Genomic DNA, 21,211 nt, shown 5'->3' with positions numbered 1-21,211 from the left:
ACCGAATTACAAAAGCGGAGATACTGCTTACCCACTACCTTGGTGAGGGATAACAAGAGGCTTTGCGAGCATACCTGGAAAAATGCTTGATCTCTAATTGAAGAGCGAAAATGACTAATGACAAGGCGCTTAATTTGAAACTTTAAAAACTTTTATAACAGCTCTGCAGTTAAAAATAAGCTCAAATTTTTTATTTTATTTTGGGGAATGGCTCTAAAATCTATGTTGTGTTATAATTTTGCCGCCAAAACTCAAGTAGGTCCAATCAAAAATGCAAACATGAACTTAGAAGACAGACTTTTTGCACGAGACTTTTGTTTTGCAAAGCATTTTGTCACAGCAAATGAAAACAAGAAACTTTTGGTCATTAAAAGTACCTTAAAAACAGATTAAAAAAGTGACTACAATGATTATATCTGTGGAGAAAAGCAGTCAGCAGGTTGTGCACATGCTGTCAGACCTTCTCTGATCGCCACCAGCCGTAAAACAAACTCAACGGGGAGCCTGGGTTCACACCAAACTGTAGTTTTCTTCACTCCCACATATTTCAGAGAGTTTCTAAGAAACCAATTGATTACATCACAAGGTTCGGTGAACTGCGGCGAGTGCTAACAAAAGGCTGCATGCATCCTGTGTGTGAAGCTGTGCTGTACTGAGAGGCCAACATGCTCACATGGCACAGGCCTGTGTGAAGAAAGGGGTTGGTATCATGGGCTTGACGGGGTGGCCGTAGTGCAGCGGCTGATGTATGATTGTAATATTGCAGGTTCGATTCCTGCCTTGCACGCCCATGTGTCGAAGTGTCCTTGGCAAGACACTAAACCCCACATTGCCTCTGGTGGTAGGTTTGCACCAGTGTTCGACACCATTATGTGAATGTGTGTGTGCGTGGGTGAATGGGACTGTGACTGTAAAGCGCCTTGGGCCTTCAAAGAAGGTAGAAAAGCGCTATATAAGTATACACCATTTACCACACCTGTCCCTGCGGTGGCTGCAGCTCCACCTGTCTCTTACAGGTGGAGTTCAAATTAATTTTGTCTTAATTTGAACTGTTAAGTAAAGAAATCAGTCTGTCAGGTTTGAGGGGGGGGGTTATTAGTTTAGATAGATATAATTGAAAAAGCAACTCAGAAAAACAAAAAAATAAACTGTTACAAAGAGTAAAAATGTACAAAAAATTAAAGGGCTTTGAGTGGTGTAAGAATACCTGAATAAAATATAAACCATGGCCTAAAAAAAAGCCACCCTCTGGATTTAACTTCGCAAATGGGTCAGAGCCTCCCACTGGAAAATTACTGAGGGATTCATATGTTTCAGCTGGCAACAAATGAGGTCAGTGGACAAACCAAATATCGGGCATGATCAGGTTGAGATTTTATTGTTTTTTACCAGATGGCATGGAAATATTCTGAGGTGACAGTGCCAGGATGGATCAGGCTCAAAGAGGCTTCAGAGATGCCAGCTTGGATCTCAGAGTGCAAAAGCCCTTTTGAGGTTTTTTACTTTTTGACTCTCCTATCATGAATGTTGGAACTTGGCAAAATATAAATGCAGTTCATGAGGGTAATAAATACCAAGACGGCATAACGTCACAGAAACGATGCCAGGGCAATTGCACACTCTTATTGAAGCCAAATGTGTTCCAGCAAAGTATAGCAAGTAAAGCATTTCTACTTTTGTTTGCAAACTGTTATTTCCCCGACACTTAGCTACGAAAAGTACCGTAAGCTATCAAAGTTTGCATAAAAGTAGCTAGAGATATTAAAGAACAAAAAAATGTTTTAATGCTTTGAATCAATGATTTGAGTCACTAAAAATGGAAACAAACTTTTATAACTCTTTAAAGCATAAAAACAAAACTGTTCAAGTCATTTTTTAGTTGTTTTTTTCTTTTGTTTTCTTCAGTTCATTTTCCTATAGGATGTTTAAGTTCATCCTGTCAGTCCAGCTGTTGCTCCCTTCTTTTGAATTTCCAGTGTTTCATAGATTTCATAGCCATGTTTGGGTTTAATTTAAGCTTATTTATTAAAGTTTTAGTATTGTCTACCAACACCCTCCCCAAAAAAACAACACGCATTTCTATTAAAAAAAATGTATTTTTTATACAGAGAACCGCAACATTTCATTCCAGATTCATAACTCCTCCATCTTTTTTCTGTGTTGCACATATTTGACAAGTACGTTTGCTGACGCACATTACTAGGGATTCTGTCTATCTGTGGGTAGGTCAGCCTTTAGACCTGGCAGGAGACGTTTAGACACGAAAGAGGATCCACAGAAAGATTTACTGTTCCCTTCTGTTGCTGAGGGGAACTCTGGAAGTATTAGATTGGCCCGCACATGTTTTGCTCCAGTCAGAAGAAATGACAGGAAAACTAATGTATTCATATCTCATAAAGTTTGAATAAAAACCAAATAAATACATGTAGATTACCAATAAAAATGAATTAAATTACATTGTTTTAAATATTGTTTAATATCAACAATATCAAGTATTCTTAAGCAATAAAAAAAACTATAAACTCTTCACAATGAACCCCTTAGCCTGCATCTATTATGGGATAAAAATAAAACGCATGTGAGGCATATCATGTGTAGTAGCACAGTCACTTTATGTAATCTGTTAATGGACCCTGTGCTGACATGGTTTCAAACCTTGATTGATGTTGCCCCAAAGGCCACGGGTGCGACACCGCTGTGCACAAGCCAGGACTGAGCCGTCAGATTTCAGTAAAACCTTTCAGCACATGCGGCGTGAACTCTGCATGGCTCTCACGAGGGCTTCGCTTTGGTGATCCTATACTCTACCGCTAGTATTTTTGCTTCTGCATGTGTCCGATCTGCTCTCTGTGTCCTGAGTAACTTGCACTGCGGCAGATGATGTTTGTTTGTTGCCCCTTGCATCAGTCACCTGAGAAAGATGAACGGACTCCATCGAAGGATTTCCTCTCCCCACTGCAGGCACTTCTTTATCTTCTTGTTTGGAAAATAATCTGCTTTACATTTTCTTGTAAGGCAAACTGAATTCAAGTATTGCTTTAATTCCCCTTTAGTTTTTTTTCAGTTAATCAAGAGGATTTTTTTATTACAAAATATTGATTTGCATCAATAATCCACATGTAACAGGGACAAAAGAAGGAGGTGCAGATTACCGTTAGGTGTACTGCATGCACAGCCAGCACAGCTGTAGATCTGCTATTCTAGGACTGAGGACACTCGACACTGAATCATCGCTTCCCGTCCTACAAGCTTGTTCGCCTGCCAAGAGCACACTGACACATGGTTTAGGGTCTGATGCCCGTCCGCTCTGAAAAACGTCTTCACCCTTAGCCTCGGCTGACGGGCCCGCCACCTGTGCCCAGGGTAGTCATAACCCAATTATAGTTTCGCCATGTAAGGTTTTTGTCCACAGAACAAAAACAGAAATGACCTAGTAAAGTTTAGCATTTTGCAATTCGCCCTTTGGTTTTATTTTTAATCCAGTTGTAAAGTTTACTAGATAGGAATATGACCGAGCTCTATGACTGTAATAAAAATTCATAGTTATAGAAGTTGTTGATAGCATTCTTAGAGAGGAGCATAACTTCCTGTTTGATGATTCTTGTGATTTGATTGTGATAAAATAGTTTTTTTGGAATTAACAGAAATGGAATCCCGGACTGGGCTTTGATTTCCAAGCCCTGGACTCACTAACCTGCTGAGGGCCTCTGTGCTTTCCGAGAGACTCGATTCCATGCGTAGGAGTGGTGAGGCTGAGGCGTCCTGGTGTGGCGTCCAGTCTTTCACGCCTGAGCCGGGACTCCTCAGGTGTGAAGTTAGAGGCAGAACGATGGGGATGGAGAACGACCATCTGTGTTGTGATCCAGTGGACGCGCTGGATTGTGGAACAACTACAGGCTTGGCATTCTTCCCCCCTTTTTTGACCTGTTCGACAGAAACAGAGAAATCTTATCTGTTGAGAGGAACATGAGAACTTGCAAGAGGAACCTGATACCCTGTTCATCGGTTTACCAATATTCTTTAAAAGCACAAACAGGTGTTGAAATTTAGTGCATTGTGCTTTAGGACATGCAGGAGGATCAGAGGTGTAAAAAAATTGCTACTTTTTTTGTTGCATTTGGCTTACCGTATGGACGCAGAGCGGGTACAATTTGCGTGAAGCTCCAACTTGAGTGTAGGAATAAAACCTTAATCTGATCACAGCAATGTTTTGACAGGAACCCTTCTGCATTTTCAAAAAGCCACAACCAACAAGTTCAAGAATGTTTCAAAGAGCTTTTCCTGTTCATGGAAGCCGAAGCCACGTCTGTGGGTTACCTATAATAAAGTATTAAATTGGCCTGACACCAGCAGCTGAACTACAGATAATGGTCCAAAACATCCAGGGCTGAAAAGGCTTGTCTGTAGATAAACGTCTGATAGCTGAATTAAAAGGCTTATCAGAGGAACTTTCCATTCGCTGTTTAATCTAATGGGCTTGTTCAGAAATCTATGGATGCAGTGTCCATTTGGACGTTTAGTCACTTAATGGGTGGATCTCTGCTAACATAATTAGTTGCACAAATTTCTTTAACGAGAGCCATTAGAGATTTTGCCCCTTGGAGCTTTGTGATCAATTTAGCCGCATTTACTATTGAGAGCACACTATGGAAAAGTAGAAAGGGATAATGACCGTATAGAAGTCAGCCTCTTTTTAGCAGCAGCTGGAAATGGCCTCACTTAGATGAGACCTAACAGTGATGGGGACAGCAGAAATGACTGCTGAGGTAAGAAACTGGCTTTGTGATTAAAGCTGATTATGATTCATTTTTGACTCTGATTCATTATAAATATGATTCATTTTTCTTCTTACTTTGCCTACAAATTAATCATTAAAAAAATTTAAGCAAAAATAATCTCCTTAGATATATATATTAAATTGTACTTGAACTTTTATTTATTTATTTTATTTTGTTATTACTGAATTTAAATTATTTTAGTTTTATTAATTCATTAATTAATTTTATCATTTTTTTTTATTTCATATTAAAAAAATATTTATTTTGTGCTTTATATAATTCGTATGGTGCGTCAAGTGTTTCGTGGAACTAAGCTGTATAAGATGAGCTTCAGTTTTATAAAAATCTGATTTTCTTTCTGGGCTCTGATCCAAAATGGCTTTTATCTTTTATGAATAAACATCACTCTTGATTAAATGTTTGAGCAATGCGGCATGCAGTTTTAAAGTATCTAAAAGTAGTGTGCAACCTCCTCCATTTTTTCTTACATTTTATTATAAAAAGTGTTGGAGATCCCTAATAATGGAAAAGCATTAATATAGCATGCCAAACAGAAAGTTGTCGGATTGAATCATAGAGTCCCAGAGTCCCAAATCCAAGTGTATTCCCTGTTTTGCATCTGGATGGATGCTGGGTATCACGGCCAACCCTCTAAGTTCAGTGCAGGTATAAATGTATTTTACAGCGCAAGGGAAATGTAATCAAAGGGTTTTTGAGCCACTCTTCACAACAGACTCTCTAAAAAAGGCATCATAAACCTACAATGTAGATCTAACAGGTGTCCCAGTCACTCATGGAAAGTTTAATAGCAAGATAAATCAAACACTAGTCCAGGTCAGGCCCTGCAGGGTGGATTCATGCGGTTCTTAGATTATTAAAAACAACCGTCTGGACTAAAAACCACACTTCACTCCCTCCTCACAACTGATGGAGCTCCAACAGCATGCCCTCTGCAATGTGTTGGTTTGCAAATAAAACAACAACAAAACCTCAAGAGGATTATAGCAACAGAAATGTACAGCTAAGGATTTAGAAATCCCTTTGAGCCTCAAATTCAGAAATGAAGATAGAAAGTTCAACCAAGGTCCTCTTTTATCTCAAAGCAGCTGTTTAATTGCAGGCCATAAAGCAGATAAAGTATTTAGAGCTTTTTACTGCAGCGAGAAGTTTGTTTCTCTCATGACTAGACTCAAGCTTTTCTGTCTAGATCCTTTCACATTTCTCAAAGGGTGATGTGGGAATCTTTTAATGTATTTATTAGTTTTCATTTTTGCTTGGTTCTTCAAAAATATGACAATACAACCTAAACAAAATGACAGTATGCAGTGAGCCACTAAAGCTATGCCATTCTGTTAAATGTCAGTTAAAACACTTGTTCGTGTACCGCTCATGGCCAAGCACTTCAGTCTAATACACTGTTGTTAGTAGCAACCATAGGACAAGCAGTAAAGCTGCTGTCGGTGTGTGGAGGTGTTGATCATCACTTATTAACACCCCTACAGTAAAACATGGTGAAAACTCCCTTAACTGGAAAAGGGTTTCTACTAAGGAAGTTGGGAAGACTGCATGGAGGTACTTCAGGTGGTATGAGCGGTCATTTTACGGTATGAAGATTATTACTGGGTTTCCTTAAAATGACTGCACGTTTCATGGAGTGTCAGGACCCTTTCTGGTTTTGGTTCTCCGTTTTGACTGAAACACGTTGTGTTCTTGCTTTGAAGCTTCAAACCCTGTCAGATCTTTTCTCAGATGTTCCCTGTAAAGAATCCGGTGACCTTCAGGCGAAGCGGTCAGAAATACTTTCCCACAAAGGCCACCTGTACCTCCTCTGCCATAGAGGCTCCGCCTCCTCTGCTGTGCAGTCAGAAGGGGGCAAGCAGAGGCCCCCATGAGTCTGTAGCCCCCAAGGTCAAATTTAGAGCTAAATGTGTAGGGCTTTCATTTAAGAGGGTGGACGTTATGCTACTTCCAGCTGTCTGGGAAAAAGACAGTCAAATACTGCTTAATTAATAGCAAGAGTGTGGATGAAACACTCTTTTTAGATAAAGGTTTTATGTTTGTGTTTCCAGATACAAGGCAGAGTGACTCCTGGAATTTATGAGCAGGAAAAACTGGAGAAACTGTAAAAAAAATCACACAGAAACCTTGATCAAGTCAGTTTGGCTTTTGATATTTTAAATTACGATCGTTTTACAAAGGTTAGTAACATACCTGTCAAATACCTGTAATAGGATTTCCTTATACAACATAAAAGATGCCAGCCAGAGAAAATGTCGTCTAAGGTTTCGGGGTTAATTATAATGAAAGCTAGCAAAAGTTTTTAATCTAGTATTTTTCACCTTTCCAACGATAATGAAGCAAACTTCCCTAAATAGCAGATTGTTTTTCCATCCACCGCTTATCTTTCAATGTTGGGCGTTTCTTTTATCTGGAAGTGCCAGCTGTCTTTGCTATAAATTATACATTTATAACACCACATGTGGACTTTAAAACCCCTTCGAAAGAACCGAGAATTATAAAAATGCATCTATGAATACCAAAGTAATTCGTAACATAGGCAAATTAAGGTCAAGACTTGCATTTGGTGGTTTCAAGGCATTTTTAATTGAAACGTTAAAATGGAAATCTCAGTTTTGTAAACAGGAACTCCCAAGGCTGTAAATGCACACCAATCTGTGACCTAATGCATTACTTGGACAGGGTTTATTTGTCACAACGAGAGATATGGACTGTGGTTTATGTGCAGGAGGTGCTGTTGTTTTTGTGCTTGTAGTAGGTCAGCTGTTTACACGCACACAAAATGCAAAATCTGGCCGATCACCTTCAGCGCAGAAAAAAAAATCTTTTTTCAGGTCTAAATAAAGTCAACCTTAGTGCAAGTGGCACTGTGGAAAGATAATTAGGACATTTTTCCAGTGTGGCAACAGGAATAGACAACAAAGAAAGGGGAGAAAAGAAATATATTTAAAATTAGGTTGATACTGACATTGAACAAAAGCTTGATGCCAGTTTACAAAAGATCAAGTTTCCAATTTTTTTTTTCATTCACCACTTATGTGCCATTATCCACTCTTGTTTTTGAAAATAAACATAATATTATAGATCAGTTTTCAACTTTCACTAAAGTTGACTTGACCAGTTGGCTTGTTCTGAAACCCTTAAAGAAGGAGTAAAATTATGACATGTTACAATAAATTACAATCTAATATGACACAAACAATCAACTGAATATATTCCCTTTTTATGAAGCACCATCCCTCACATTTCACCTTCAGGTGCAGTAACAAAGTAAATGTTTGCGCACTGTACTTTTCCTTCATGTCCCCCCCCCCATTCACCTGCCGCTCCGCAGGCTTTCCCCCTGTCACCTCTGACAGAACAACAAGAGATGGAGGTCACTAATCTGCACGTAAAGCTGGGGAGGGATTGAGTTGGTGCCGTGTATAGGTGTGGATTTGTCCCTGTTTGCGTCAGAATACGTGCGCCGTGAATCCGGTGGGGAATCTGTTTATTTTTTTTTATGTCTGATTTTACTTCCAGGACAGTCATGTGAGAGTTGAGCTGTAATACAGCCAGATAAACACAGAGGGGGCAGAGAGAGAGAGAGAGAGAGAGAGAGAGAGAGAGAAACAAGCATTGAAGAAAGCATGCATCTCTGCATGCCCATAAAGCTAACAAAAGACTTAAAGCATGTATAAAGCTAACATCACATGATGGAAAGCTCAGTTTAACTCCTCGTAGTAACGGGGCACATAGCTGTAAAGCTGTTTAAAGCTATGTTTTGCTCTTTGTAGAGAAGTGTGCCATTGTTTCCTACAGGAAACAGTTTTCACCAAATTGCATCATGTGACCAAAAAGAAAAACCACGAGCATCAGAGGCCGTCAGAAAGATGACCTCTAGCTACTCAGTTCAAATAAAGTATAGCACATAAAAGGAGCAGTGCAAACATTTATGGATAGTGTGAAAATAAAACTGTAACAAAAACCAAAATAGACATTTTAAAATGAACAAACACCAATATTATAAACATATTGCTGTTGTTATTTCACCTTCTTTTTGCTTGTCCTCACGTTTGGAGAGTTGGTGCAGGATTTGTTCACAGATTCTTCACTTCCTGGTGCATTTAGGTGTATCGTCTTAAAGAGATTTTAAAATGAACAAATGCTAAAATTAAACAAAGAAACACCAATATTATCAACGTGTTGGTTTATATTTTTTACCTTCTTTTTGCTTGTCCTCAACTTCGGAGAGTTGGTGCAGGATTTGTTAACAGATTCTTCACTTCCTAGTGCCTTTAGGTGTACCGTCTTAAAAATTGGGTAGTAGAAAAATATTATTCCAGTGTAGAAACATTTTTGTAAGTTTAATTAACCTTCGTCTTTGTATTGTAAATTGTAAATTATATGTTTTGGTAAAAAAAACACAGTCCTGTTTACAAAGCTTAATGTCATTAAGCTTTGAATGAAAAAAACCTGAAAACTGTTTTTCTGTTTAAAAAAGAAGGAGATTAATATCTTCATACTTATGAGGAAACATCACTTGTCTATTGAGTGAATGTTAAGTCACCAGTAAGGTCACCAGCAAACCATTTTTCAAAGTCAAGAGAGCGCCCTAAAATACCATTCCATGGTTCAAGTCAGCTGACACAGATAACATCTACAGGCTTAGAGAAACCCACTCAAACTGGCTATTCTGCAAAAGCTTTTCCAAAACATGCTCATATGTGAACACAGATCACATGACGGGTGTTAAAAGGACCTGTGAGGGGGAATTTGAAAAGCCTGTCCTCTGAGGCACAAACACAATAGATGCTCCCATACCAGAAATGAAACATACAGAATTGCAACCGAAAGACAAACCTACTTTTGTCTTTGGAGCTGCTCTTAGGGTCTTCTCATGGAGACGTTTGGGAGAAATCGTTATCTGTGCTCCCTTAGACTAGAAAAGACACAAATAAAACAATGGCTTGTTAATAAGTGACATACAGAGGCAACATATGCTCAAATTGCAGAAAAAAGGGGAGCTTTGCACACTAACGTGCACAGTTTTACAGTAAACAAATCACTATGTGTAGTGAAAAAGAGTAAAAACTATTGTAAACTTTTATCTGTTCTCTCATTGTTTTTCCTACTTTTTAATAACCAAATAATTTAAATCTCTATATATGTTAAATTCTTAACGTTTTAGCTAAAATCTAAAAAATTAGAAAACCTGAACAGCATAATGCACCCAGCCTACTTGTCAGCCCTTAAACCAGCGTTCAGATACACTGAACTATAGTGCAGGCGTCCCACCTGTTCTGCACATGCAATGTGATCTTTTTTTGACTGAGGAGTTCCCATGGCTCCGTGGGTTTCATGTGGCACTGCCTTTTTACAAGCAGCCACAATATAGTCCACGCATTAATGTCTGAAAAGGCCTCAAACCAATTAAAAAAAATGTGGATTTGTTCATGTTGGTTGTTTTTTGCTCCTTTTGGAAGCGTATAATCCCACTGATGATAAATTATGACAAGCTGTGTTAAAATGAGAGGAATGCCTTGAAAAGATGGGAATGTCAGACACCACGGCAAGCTTAGGAGCCTTAGTTGACGCTTCAAGGTCAGATGTCACGTTTCTGACGTGTTGTTTTTGTTCTGGAGAAAAATGTTATTCTAATGGTGGTAACACAGAAAAATGTTGAAAAACTGCTATTTAAGCAATGTAGGGTTTTTTTCTGATGTAATCCATAGTTTAAATGGTTTTAAGCTTTCATACATTTAAACATGTTTTTTATGTAAAAGATTCATCAAATATGTCTGATCCAGGATTTTTTGGTGAATATATTACACTTCAATTTAAAAAATAACATTTAATAAGCACAACTTTGAAAATGTTAAGCCTCCAGTCAGGTTTTTACCAAATGTAAATAATAAACTAAAAGATTTCAATTTCTATAATCTATCTATTCTAAAAAAATACATTTACTTTTAAGCTCTTGAATTTTGTTAAGTTTCTCAAATCATAAAATCAGGAAAAATCGAAACATTTCTTCAAACTGGTGACAAAAGACGTGGATATAAAATTAAAATCAATTCTTTATATAAAAAATATACGTCCCCCACTAGTTTTGAATCAAATTCTGAAACTTTTTTTGACAAACCTCACATTTAATGGATTCATGTATTGTATGTATAATTACCAATATGTATATTTATGATTAAAAGTAATTGGCATAATTACTATTGTAAATAATGGCATCATTTATATGGGTTTTTATGGATACGCATCTTCTTTTACTTGTAATTTCTTACTTTTCCAATGAAGTCATGATTAATTATCCAAAGCTTGATATTTTAATGTACAGATTAATATGTGTTTTTCTTCTCTTAGTTAGTATTATTTTGTTTTGATTGCTTGAATAAACCAATTTTTAAAGAAATATAAAAATCTAAACCCGGGTTCAGGATGTGTGCAGTCAGCAGTGGAGTGCAGGTTCATGTTTTCCAGCTCCTTTTCAAGTAATGATACAGACAACACGCTGCTACCAGGAAAACCAACAGACCACAAAATCCAAGAAATCAATCAGCCCTCTCAGCCATTCAAGTGGCAAACAGAAATCAAACAAAAACATCAACCTGCTGAGAAGCAGTTTCTGCTGTCACAGACGATCAACACTTTTCTCCTGAGACTGCTTATATTAATGGTGTTGAAAATGAATAAGCAGAAGGAGCTGTCACAGACCACTGAGAGGATGTTTGAATGTAAGGGCAAAACAGGTGACTCATGCAGGTCTAACCAACTGCACTGCCCACTGATTCTTATTCATTTAAAAATGAGCATCTGGAGTTGTAGAGTGTCAACAACACCTTGACAGTGATAAGTGAGCACTGCTCCCCTGTGCCAACCTCCTCAGCGCTGCCTTCCTCGAAGATGCAGCGGTAGTCCTGGATAAGTTTAGCCATGATCTTGTTGCAGGTGTACTGGTCTTTCATGGATTCAAACCCGGGAGCCACTCTACAAAAAAGAGAGGAGATAAGAAAAACAAGGCATTTAATTACATTCTTTAAACACAACAACAGAAGTAAAGCTGAAGTGATCCCAGCCTCATTACTTAGCACAATGTGTGATGTTCATGGACAGCTGTGGGTCATGCACACTTGGCTGCGGGCCTTACAGTAAATCTAATTATATAACCTGAACACACACTGAGCAGCCTGCCATGAGGAGAACAGACTGTACAGTATGAGAGAGTATCTATCTCCTCTGTCCACTCAGACTTGATTGTGTTTCCATTTGGAATTCCCAACGCGAGCTTTATTACTGGCATTGATGGCTGAGCCTCCATTCTTTAGATGCTTGACATGGAGAAACATGTGGGTACCATTTAGGTCAAAGGGCAAATAAAGGTGGTAAAGTGACCACATTGTTGCAGCAGCAGACAGAAGAAAATGAAAACTGGTCTGCATTTGACATCTTTACATACAACTATAGATTTTTCTTACTATCCTAAGTTTGATACGTCGTTGTATCAATGTATAACTGCTGATTATATTATTTTGTGCCTCATTCTTGCTTTGATTGCTTGAAAAATCAAAATCAAATCAAATTTATTTTAATTAATTAATTTGAAACTTTTAGAGAAACAAAAATGCAGAGATTTAGCTTGTCTGGATTTTACAGTAAAAGGTTAAAAAAATATATTTTTGAGTTTTAAAACAAATGTGTTTTAGCAGCTTAAACGATCCAACTCTGATTTTGACCTGATGGTCGCTTAAACATTAAGAACTATTTTCATCAAAAGAGTGAGAATATAATATGAGTACAACATTTTTTTGACATTCTTTTAAAACTAGTTTACAAGACTAGTAAATACTTTTTATGAGGCGGAGCTTTCACTCACATTACATAGCCTACAGTGCCACCAGCTGGACAAAATGTGCAACAGCAACACAAGCTGGGAATGAGGGATTTAAGAACTAGCAGCACATTTGTGCTACAAACGAGCGCCTAGGTGAATGAGGCCAAATCCGTCGCATAATTTGGAAATGCACACAATCAGTTTCACAAACATATATTTTATGCAAACATGTGAAGTAAATTCACAATTGCATATGAACTGGTGGCAATAGCGAATTTTTTGGTTTAAAATGATAGTTTAAAGCCAAACTACATACTACAGTAAGTAAAAGCCTAATTGAAAATGTCCTGTATAACTGCACTAATGATGCAAAACAAGCCAAAATCTTTAACATACCGTAAATAGATTTTGTCACTAAAAGACACATTTGAGCATTTACGTACCTGCTTATATTAGGGACATTAGTGCATGAATACTTTTCCTGTAAGTTTTTCTTCATTGGTTTTCATACATTATACTGTACATCAATTGGAAACATTTAGGGGAAGAAGAATGCTCAGCTTTTCTGCAAAATCCTTTCCAGTAACTTTGAACCTGGTATCACTCTCTGATCTCACCTGTGCGTTTGCCAATCATATCTATTGTTTACGATGACGTAGGAATGACACCCACCCCTTCATTGATCTAGCTTCCATAAAAGTCTTCAGCTTTAAAGCAAACACAACAAGAGTTATGACACATTATTGGAGTCAGTCCATGGACCATTGTAAGTAGTCAAGGTTCACCTGTTTTCTTAAATACATTTTCAGTCAGTTTTGAGTTGTCTTTGCTTTGTTTTAAGTTTTATTTGTTTTTTTTTTCTGTTGTCTGCGCATGTTTGATCTTTTACATTTAAAAATGACTAATTTACAGTTCTGAATTGAGTGTTTTCGACAGTTTCGGGTTTGTTGTGGAATTATTGTGTAAAATAATGATAAAATGCCTGTAAATTAAAAAAAGAAGATCTGGGTTTGCACTAAAAAGATGAATATCAAGTATTTTAACAAACAAAAACAAAAAACAGTTTTAAAGCTTTCTTATCAGAGCAAGTTATAAAGCTGGAAAAAGGCTCAAAAAGGCACCAGACTATCAAGGGTTAAACAAGAGGGATATATATATATATATATTTTTTTTACCAAATAACAAATTTATATATTTTATTTAATAATACAATCTCTTGAATTGAACATATAAGGAGAGAAGAAAAAGTTTGTAGGAAATAGGTGAGAGGTCTTTCTATTTTACGAGCTCTACAATCTTCCTAAAAGCTCCAGTGAATATTTATGTGAAGGGCATTACATCTTTTCATTGATTTCCACTCACTGAAAGACATTGGGCCCAAACACAGTGGCGAGGTTGTCTGCCGTCATCAGGTTGTGTTTGTGGTTGCCCTCCACGAGGGTGAGGAAGTGGCAGAGGTAGCGCAGGAGCTTGTGCTGGACGTCTGGAAGTTGTTGGAGGAAAACGCTCAGATCTGAGCAGGAGCCATTTTCACCATTTTCTACAGATAAAGGACATGTAATCATCATTTTTCTTTACATCTTTTTTCTATTCGAGTCAGTGTATTCATAAATGTGTTTGATATATCTGAGTTTGTAGTTTTTTAAACGTATTTTTAATGCTTTAAAATCAATCAATCAAATCAGACATGGCAGAATGCTGCAATGATTTATATTCATCTTAATTTTTCTACCTTTGCAGCAAGGCGTGTCAGGAAAAAAAGCTGAACTCATCCAAAATGTCTTAGTTCTATTTATACTTTTTCAAAAAGTAGATTTACGTACATCTTATGAGGAGTCATGCATAAAATCTATACTGTTTTAGTGTTTTCCTGGAAGAAATTCCAGTCAATCTGATCATGGCCACTGTGCAGCTTTACACAAATAAAGAATGAAACAGATTAAAGATGAAAGCTTCACTAAGGTTTATAAATTTGCACTAACAAGATCCCCAAAATGTGTGAAAATATTCATTTAAGTAAGATGAGACCAAGATGGAGATTTACAGAGACACATTATAAACACACACACATACAAACACAATAGGAAACCACACAGAAAACAGTGTTTCAAAAGTTCTTGGCTTATCAAATCATCTGTGAATTAATATCTGACATCTTTTATTATTGTCAGACTAATAATATTAGTCTAAGAATGAATCAGAAGTAGTACAGACAACGACAGGCTGATGTTTTACCTCTGTAGTTCTGGATCAGAGCCTGCTGGACTGCCGAGTCCACCAGGCCCCCCGGCAGATCTCTCAGGTATTTTTTGAGCAAGCTGGCCACAGTAGACGAGTCGGACTCGGAGAGCAGGTCCACATCATCCCCGCTCTCCAGCCGCAGTTTGAGGGTCTCCACAGCACGGACGTTCCCGTTTATCCTGAACAAGCCCTCCTGATGCAGCGCTGCAGAAAACAAGATTCAGAGCACTCAGGATGACACCTCATCAAGATCGAACTAGATGCTTCTTTATAATGCTTATGTAACAGAAGAGGAAAAATACGCCTTTGACATGTCAGTGTGAAAAATGAATCAAAAACAGAAATATTTACATATCTAAACCACAAAAGACAAAAATACCTTTTGAAAACACCATTTAAGGTGTTTTTTTTTGTTACATGAAGTGTTTGGAATTCGCCAAATAAAATGTTCTTCACTAATTTGTGTTATTAGTTAATCAATTAAAAATTAAGGCTGTGTCCATAATTTGTTAAAGGTATCAATTGTGAATAGAAATAATATACTGACAGACCTTTACCAAAAAAATAGAATATCATCGAAATATGTATTCATTTCCATTATACCATTCAAAAGATTTAGCCTTCTTAAACTATAGATTCAGAGCCCACTGTTTTATTGATTTCAAGTACTGGGATATATGTTTATATTTTTACATAAATTAGAGTTCCAGCTCATAAAACCCACAAAAATAAGATTTCAAGAAATTAGAAAACTGTGGAAAAATCACCATTTACTGCTCAGTTTTTGCAAAAAGATAAAAACAGAGATTATGATCACATCAAATCAATCAGAATGAACTATTTTCAAAACGACATGACCATCTTCAATACTTCAATAGTTTGGGCAGAGGCCCGATCCCAATGGAAGATGAAATCTGCATCTCCATCCAGATCCTCAGCAGACGGAATCATGAAGTCCTCTGACATTCTGCTAGACTGTTGCATCGATTTTGGATTGAAGAAAGCAGAGTTTACCAACACCAGCGCTGAACTTTGCAGCCCAAATCATGACTGACTGTGGAGATTTCACTCTGGACCTTTTTGGGTTCTGCTCCTCACCAATCTTCCTCCAAACCCTTGGACCTTGATTCCCTTTCATCAGAAAACTTGGACCTTGGAGCACCGTATGACCAAACAGTCCAAGCCTTCTTCTCCTTGGCCCAGTTGAGACATTTGCTCCATTGGTCCAGACTCAAAAGTTTCTTTACCTAAAGAACCCAACAGTTGTAGCCCATCTCCCAAATGCATCTGAATGTGTTGGTTATTTAAACTTTTCCTCCGCCTTATTCCACTCTTTCTGGATGTTTGCAGGCTCTTGAATCTTATCCCCTTAATATCCGCTGAAGGCCACGGTGGTCTCTTTGCTGGTGCATCTTCTGCCACATTTTGGTCGAACATTAGACTTTGCGAGGACACAGTGCTCTGTGAACCAGCCTCCTTAGTTGTGAATTTTCGTGACTTACCCAGAGCATGGAGGGGATCAATGATGCTCCTCTGTCTAGCCGTCATGTCTCGAAGTCTTTTTGAACCAAACTGAACCAATTTGATGACATCTGAGGAACCTGTGTGTGAGCTTTGAGTTTCGCAGATGTTTGAAGCAGTCACGTCCTGTGAAATTTGAGCACATTTCTCCACAGTTTTCCAAATTTTCGACAATCCTGTTAGGTGGGCTTTGTGAGCTGGAACTCCAATTTATGGAAATGAATACACTGGAAAGGGTCGGCAGATCTCAATTATGGATCAGAGAAACATGTAAACATGTGTTGGTAAACCTGGACAACGACAAGACATTAGGTAACTTCTTTTAAAAATCTGTTTTCTTTACCATTTGAGTGCAAGAGGTAGAATAGAGAGTAAAATCCTTAAACGTGGAGTCAACAGAAGTTGGGTATGGAGTAGTCACAGCTTTACTTTTTGTGTTTTTCATAGTATTGCTTTGGAGCAGTGTCATAAACTCTTAGGAAACAATTAGCTCAGCTCTCAAACAAACAGAATTAGTACAGAAACATGTGACCAGGTCAGTACAGCCTGTGGAGTTCTGTTTTTTTCAAATTTTGCAAGACATAATACATAAACTTAAGCAAAACATGTTACCTATTTTTCCAAAATAAAAAAATAATATACTCCAATAAGATCTCCGAGTTCAATAAACAAACATGTTGCTTAATTTATTTCTATGTTAGTTGTTCATCCTTTTTAATTTCCATCTTCTTACTGAAAACAGCTGTTATGCTTGTTAATCACGAAAAAATCAGGACAGCGATAAAAACTTGAGAGAAGGAACTGCTTACTTTTGTCATCCATCCACAGAGTTTCCGCTTAGACGCAAATCTTTGCTAAATAATCCACTCAGGAAATTTGGATTGGAGCAGCAGCTGAACTGATGCATCACCTGAAGTCTTGCTCACAGGTCATGTGAACTGCTGTTCTGCTGCTTCACTTTCCCTTGTCTTACCGTGTTTGGCGAGATGCTCCACCATCCTCTTCACCACGAACGGTACTCCTTCCTCCTCCAGACCCTGCTCTCGCAGCTCAAGCAGGGATGCTCCAAACAGTTTGGTGTGCTGGGCAGCCACTGCTCTGGATCTAAGGATGGGTATCTGAACCATCTTCTTCATGTCCTCCTTGACCTGCACTGCTGCCTTGCTGTGCTGCAGGAGGGAGCAGAGAACAGGGATCAGCTGATGAAACCACAGCCATGGGATCAGTGTGTTACAGCAGAGACTCTGCAGAGAGTATTCGTGTGCACTTCCTGCATTTGCTCTGTCATCCTCTTAAAGGACATAGAGTGCTGAGTGCTGGAGAGCAGCAAGGGTTGACTCAGAGTGTGTTGCTACCACAAATTTCAGGTTGCCAGGCAACGCCTTTGATGTCAACGCTGTTTGACAGGATAAAACCACCATCACAAACTTGTGCGCTAGCAAAAATAGCACACAAGTGATGATACTTTTACACACAGTCAAATATAATCAGCTGTGATAAATGCTTCCTGAAATAATATATGAAATTACAAGGAAGTGGGATCAAAGGCTCAGGAGAAAACCATTGGAGTTTGTTAGTCAAAAATAACAGCAACACATCTAAATATTACTAAAGATAATATGCTGACTTAATTAATTCTGATACATTTTTTCTTAGTCACATGAGTTTGTAAATATATTTTTAAACTGTTGCTGGAGTTGGTGGCGAAACTGAATTTAATGCTTCAACAGATATCAACAAATTCTGACCCTTCCGTTCAATTTATGAAGAAGAGATCAAGTCTCTTCAGTTTAAGGGGAGATCTTTGGAATCTTTTGCTAACATTTAAAAAAAAACTTCAAAAATCAACATCAAAATGAAAAAAGTGAACAAAAAATCACCATCAGAGCTTAAACAACTATAATAACAAAAGAAAAAATTCCAGCAAAGCAATTTAGGCATGCTGGGAAGGGAGTAGGCAGAAGTCGAGCTTTTAAATGTAGAATAACTAAATGTAGAATCAGACCCCACACTATATATTAATCCTTGTTTCATCTACTCTTAAATATAATAAAAATATTCTGAAACGTTACAGATTCAAACAATCCCAGGATTACTGCACATAGACAGGTACACGCAATATTCGCATTACCGATATTCATGAAGAGAGAAAAGGCTGAAAGTTATTTCACTAAAATTTGGAAAAAACAAATGTTTGTCTGCAAAGCTGCCAGAAGTTCATCTGTTTAAACAAGTGGACTGACACACTAATCTGACAACCATTCAGCCTGTTCGATTCATTAAAGCAAAGAATTTAGTGGGTGGAAGGAGCCAACAGCTATACTCTCTATAAAGCTAAACAGCATGGGTTATTTTCCTGCATAAATTTCACCTTGACTTATCAGTTCCAACACTTTTACCACAACATCTTCAATGCAGCATCTGAGTGAGAAGCCTCTCCAAGCAGAGTGATTGATGGAATCGTGGCCGAGTGAGACCATCTGGCAGCAGCGTAAAGATACTTGACTGCACCTGCTTGGTGAATGGAAAATTTACTACACTAACCTCTATGCCCTTTTAATAGGATCTAACATTGATTTAGCTAAATGTGGCAGATATACTAGAATAAGAGAAAAAAATGGAAAATAATATACACCTTTTACAAAACACTCGCTACGCTTTTGTGTACAAATGCGGAGTAGTAAACTGCTTCATGTGTTAAAGAGTTAAGCTGGTCTGAGCTTGGTTTGATCGCACAGAAGGAACAGATGCCCCCTTAATCTGTCTCTACCATCATGCACACCCTGAGGAAAACATACACTAGTTTTGCTTATATGCGCATGACAGTGTGTGGAATTCTAACAAAAACACACAAAGATATCTTAAAATCCCACTCCAATCAAAAATCTGTGTTGTTTTCTAACACATTGTTTCTGCAGAGCAGCAGTAGTTCATCAGAAATTTCCCTATGAGTTTTGGATGGAAGTGTCTGCCCGGAGTAAGCGTGCCCTCACTTCCCATCATCCCTTACTTACACTCTCGCCCGCTCGCTTACAGCCCCTCACACCCCCCAACCTAAAATTACCGGTGCAACAAAAATGGCATGCAATATCAGAACTATCCTTGCCGTACAGTTTAAAGAGCCAGATACCAACTCGGACAAGGAAAACGAAGACATGTATGGATCTATTTGTCTGCAAGTGGATGCATCGGAATGGAGCGGAGCAGGGAGCTTCCAGCTAACCATAGTAGGTCCTGCATCACAGCTACAAGCATTTTCCAACTGCATTTTTTGTCGGCTCCTGATGTACAGGGATTTGGATGAAGAAATACTCAGAAATGCAATTTTAAGATTAATTTTCTTTCTCCAATGCCACAAGAACACATCTATTGGAGTGGGTCTTTAAAATGATGGCTGACCAACTGCACTGGTAAACATTAGAATCTGAAATTGATGCAATTTGTCACTAGATCTGAGTTTCAATTGAACATCTATAATAGACCCTTCGAAGCCCCAAACTGGCATTTACACCTTTGTATTCATAATGTCATAGTGCAAAAAAGTTAAGTTTAAACATAGAAACTTGACACCCCTTGCTCCAAACTTCCACTGACGGTTTTAAGTATTTCTGTGTGAACAAAGACATTTTTTTAACAAAAACGCTGCTGTGACACTACAGTTGTGCTCATCTTCCACCTTTCTTTTTAAAGTTATTTTTCCTTTGTTCTTCAAAGGAGATCTGATGACAGATCTTCTCTTTTTCAAAATTATCTTTCATTCGTACTGTACAATACAATTACAGGTTAGTCTCATCAAATCTTTGACTTGCACACAAAGGAGACAGCAAGCCCCAGCAACTCCCTTCCCCTGTTCCTCCTCCTTCACCCTCAGCTCCTCGCTTCAGCTTCTCCACTAAGGCCATTGAAACAACGGATGGCAAAAGCTCCACAGGCAGCAGAGCAGAGCTGAAAGAGAGAGAGCTGTTTAAAAGCAACCTTGTGCCTGCAAAGACACTGGATTAAGGAAGTGGTGTAGAAGTGACCTCATCTCTTGGTTGAATCATTGACTGAGAAAATATGTCCCTATTTTTCTTAACTTTGATTGACCAAAGATTCGTTTTGAGCTGTGATGAACATGTTTCCAGCAATATTAGTCATAGGAAACTTTTTCTCCTGCCTCTTTTTGGCAAAGTAAGAAGGAAAGTTGGTTCAACTCCGGTTGGAATTTTCCATGTCTGCCACTGTAAAAGCTCATTTTATCTTCCTTTATGATCTGATTTTGACTCTTTTGCTTTCCTCGCGCATTCTTAAAACTTTCCTCCTGAACAGACTTTGAAGTTTTGACTCACACAGACGGTCATAGCTCCTGCCCCCATTCTTCAACTGAAGACTGCAGTCCCAGAAATGTGAATGTGGTAGAGGGGGAAATGCTGATGATTCCTCCTTCTTGTCACTTTCCTCCAGAAGTCACTCTTGAACTGTTCCTGTGTATCCCGATTTTCTTGATCCTAAAACGAGCCATTGGAAGAATCCAAATGTTGGTAATCCAGGTGGATTTGCAGTTTGAAGAAGTGTTGTCTCAGCCGGCAGCCTCAACTCCTGCCCATGAGCACAGATTAGTTCTTGCCTCTTCTTCCCTCCTCTTTCCCTTCTGTTCTCCCTGGCTGAAACCTGAGCCGAGCTCTCCTATTGGCTCTCCGTCTCAGTCATGTGACCCCAAACTTAAACACATCCTGCAAAACTCACTCACTACCCCCTACTGAGATCTGAGGAGCAGATTGAACCAAAGCAGCTCATGCAGGCGATGTGGTAACACCAAAGAAATTAGATGACTTCAACTGTGTGACTTTTT

General features: G+C 38.3%; 1 protein-coding gene across 2 annotated transcripts in view; it reads right to left on the bottom strand.

The window, feature by feature from the left end:
• LOC144994347 (protein FAM13A-like) overlaps positions 1–20,859 on the bottom strand; it is a 51,637-nt gene extending 30,778 nt beyond the window's left edge. For both annotated transcript variants that reach the window (XM_078951972.1, XM_078951975.1), the window contains exons 1-9: positions 20,709–20,859; positions 17,354–17,549; positions 14,854–15,063; positions 13,981–14,158; positions 11,627–11,774; positions 9,643–9,717; positions 9,000–9,086; positions 8,829–8,915; positions 3,695–3,924 (exon numbers count right to left, since the gene is read on the bottom strand). In XM_078951972.1, the coding sequence (XP_078808098.1) occupies positions 3,695–3,924; positions 8,829–8,915; positions 9,000–9,086; positions 9,643–9,717; positions 11,627–11,774; positions 13,981–14,158; positions 14,854–15,063; positions 17,354–17,549; positions 20,709–20,735 (1,238 nt within the window). In that variant the 5' untranslated portion in view covers positions 20,736–20,859. The remainder of the gene's footprint in view (positions 1–3,694; positions 3,925–8,828; positions 8,916–8,999; positions 9,087–9,642; positions 9,718–11,626; positions 11,775–13,980; positions 14,159–14,853; positions 15,064–17,353; positions 17,550–20,708) is intronic.
• Between the last annotated feature and the right edge of the window lie 352 nt (positions 20,860–21,211).

The sequence above is a fragment of the Oryzias latipes genome, chromosome 1 (assembly GCF_053564925.1).
Source record: "Oryzias latipes strain Hd-rR chromosome 1, Olatipes_Hd-rR_3.1".
Lineage (NCBI taxonomy): Eukaryota > Metazoa > Chordata > Actinopteri > Beloniformes > Adrianichthyidae > Oryzias > Oryzias latipes.
Note: the sequence above shows the minus strand (reverse complement) of the source record. Positions and strands in the feature narration are given on the sequence as shown.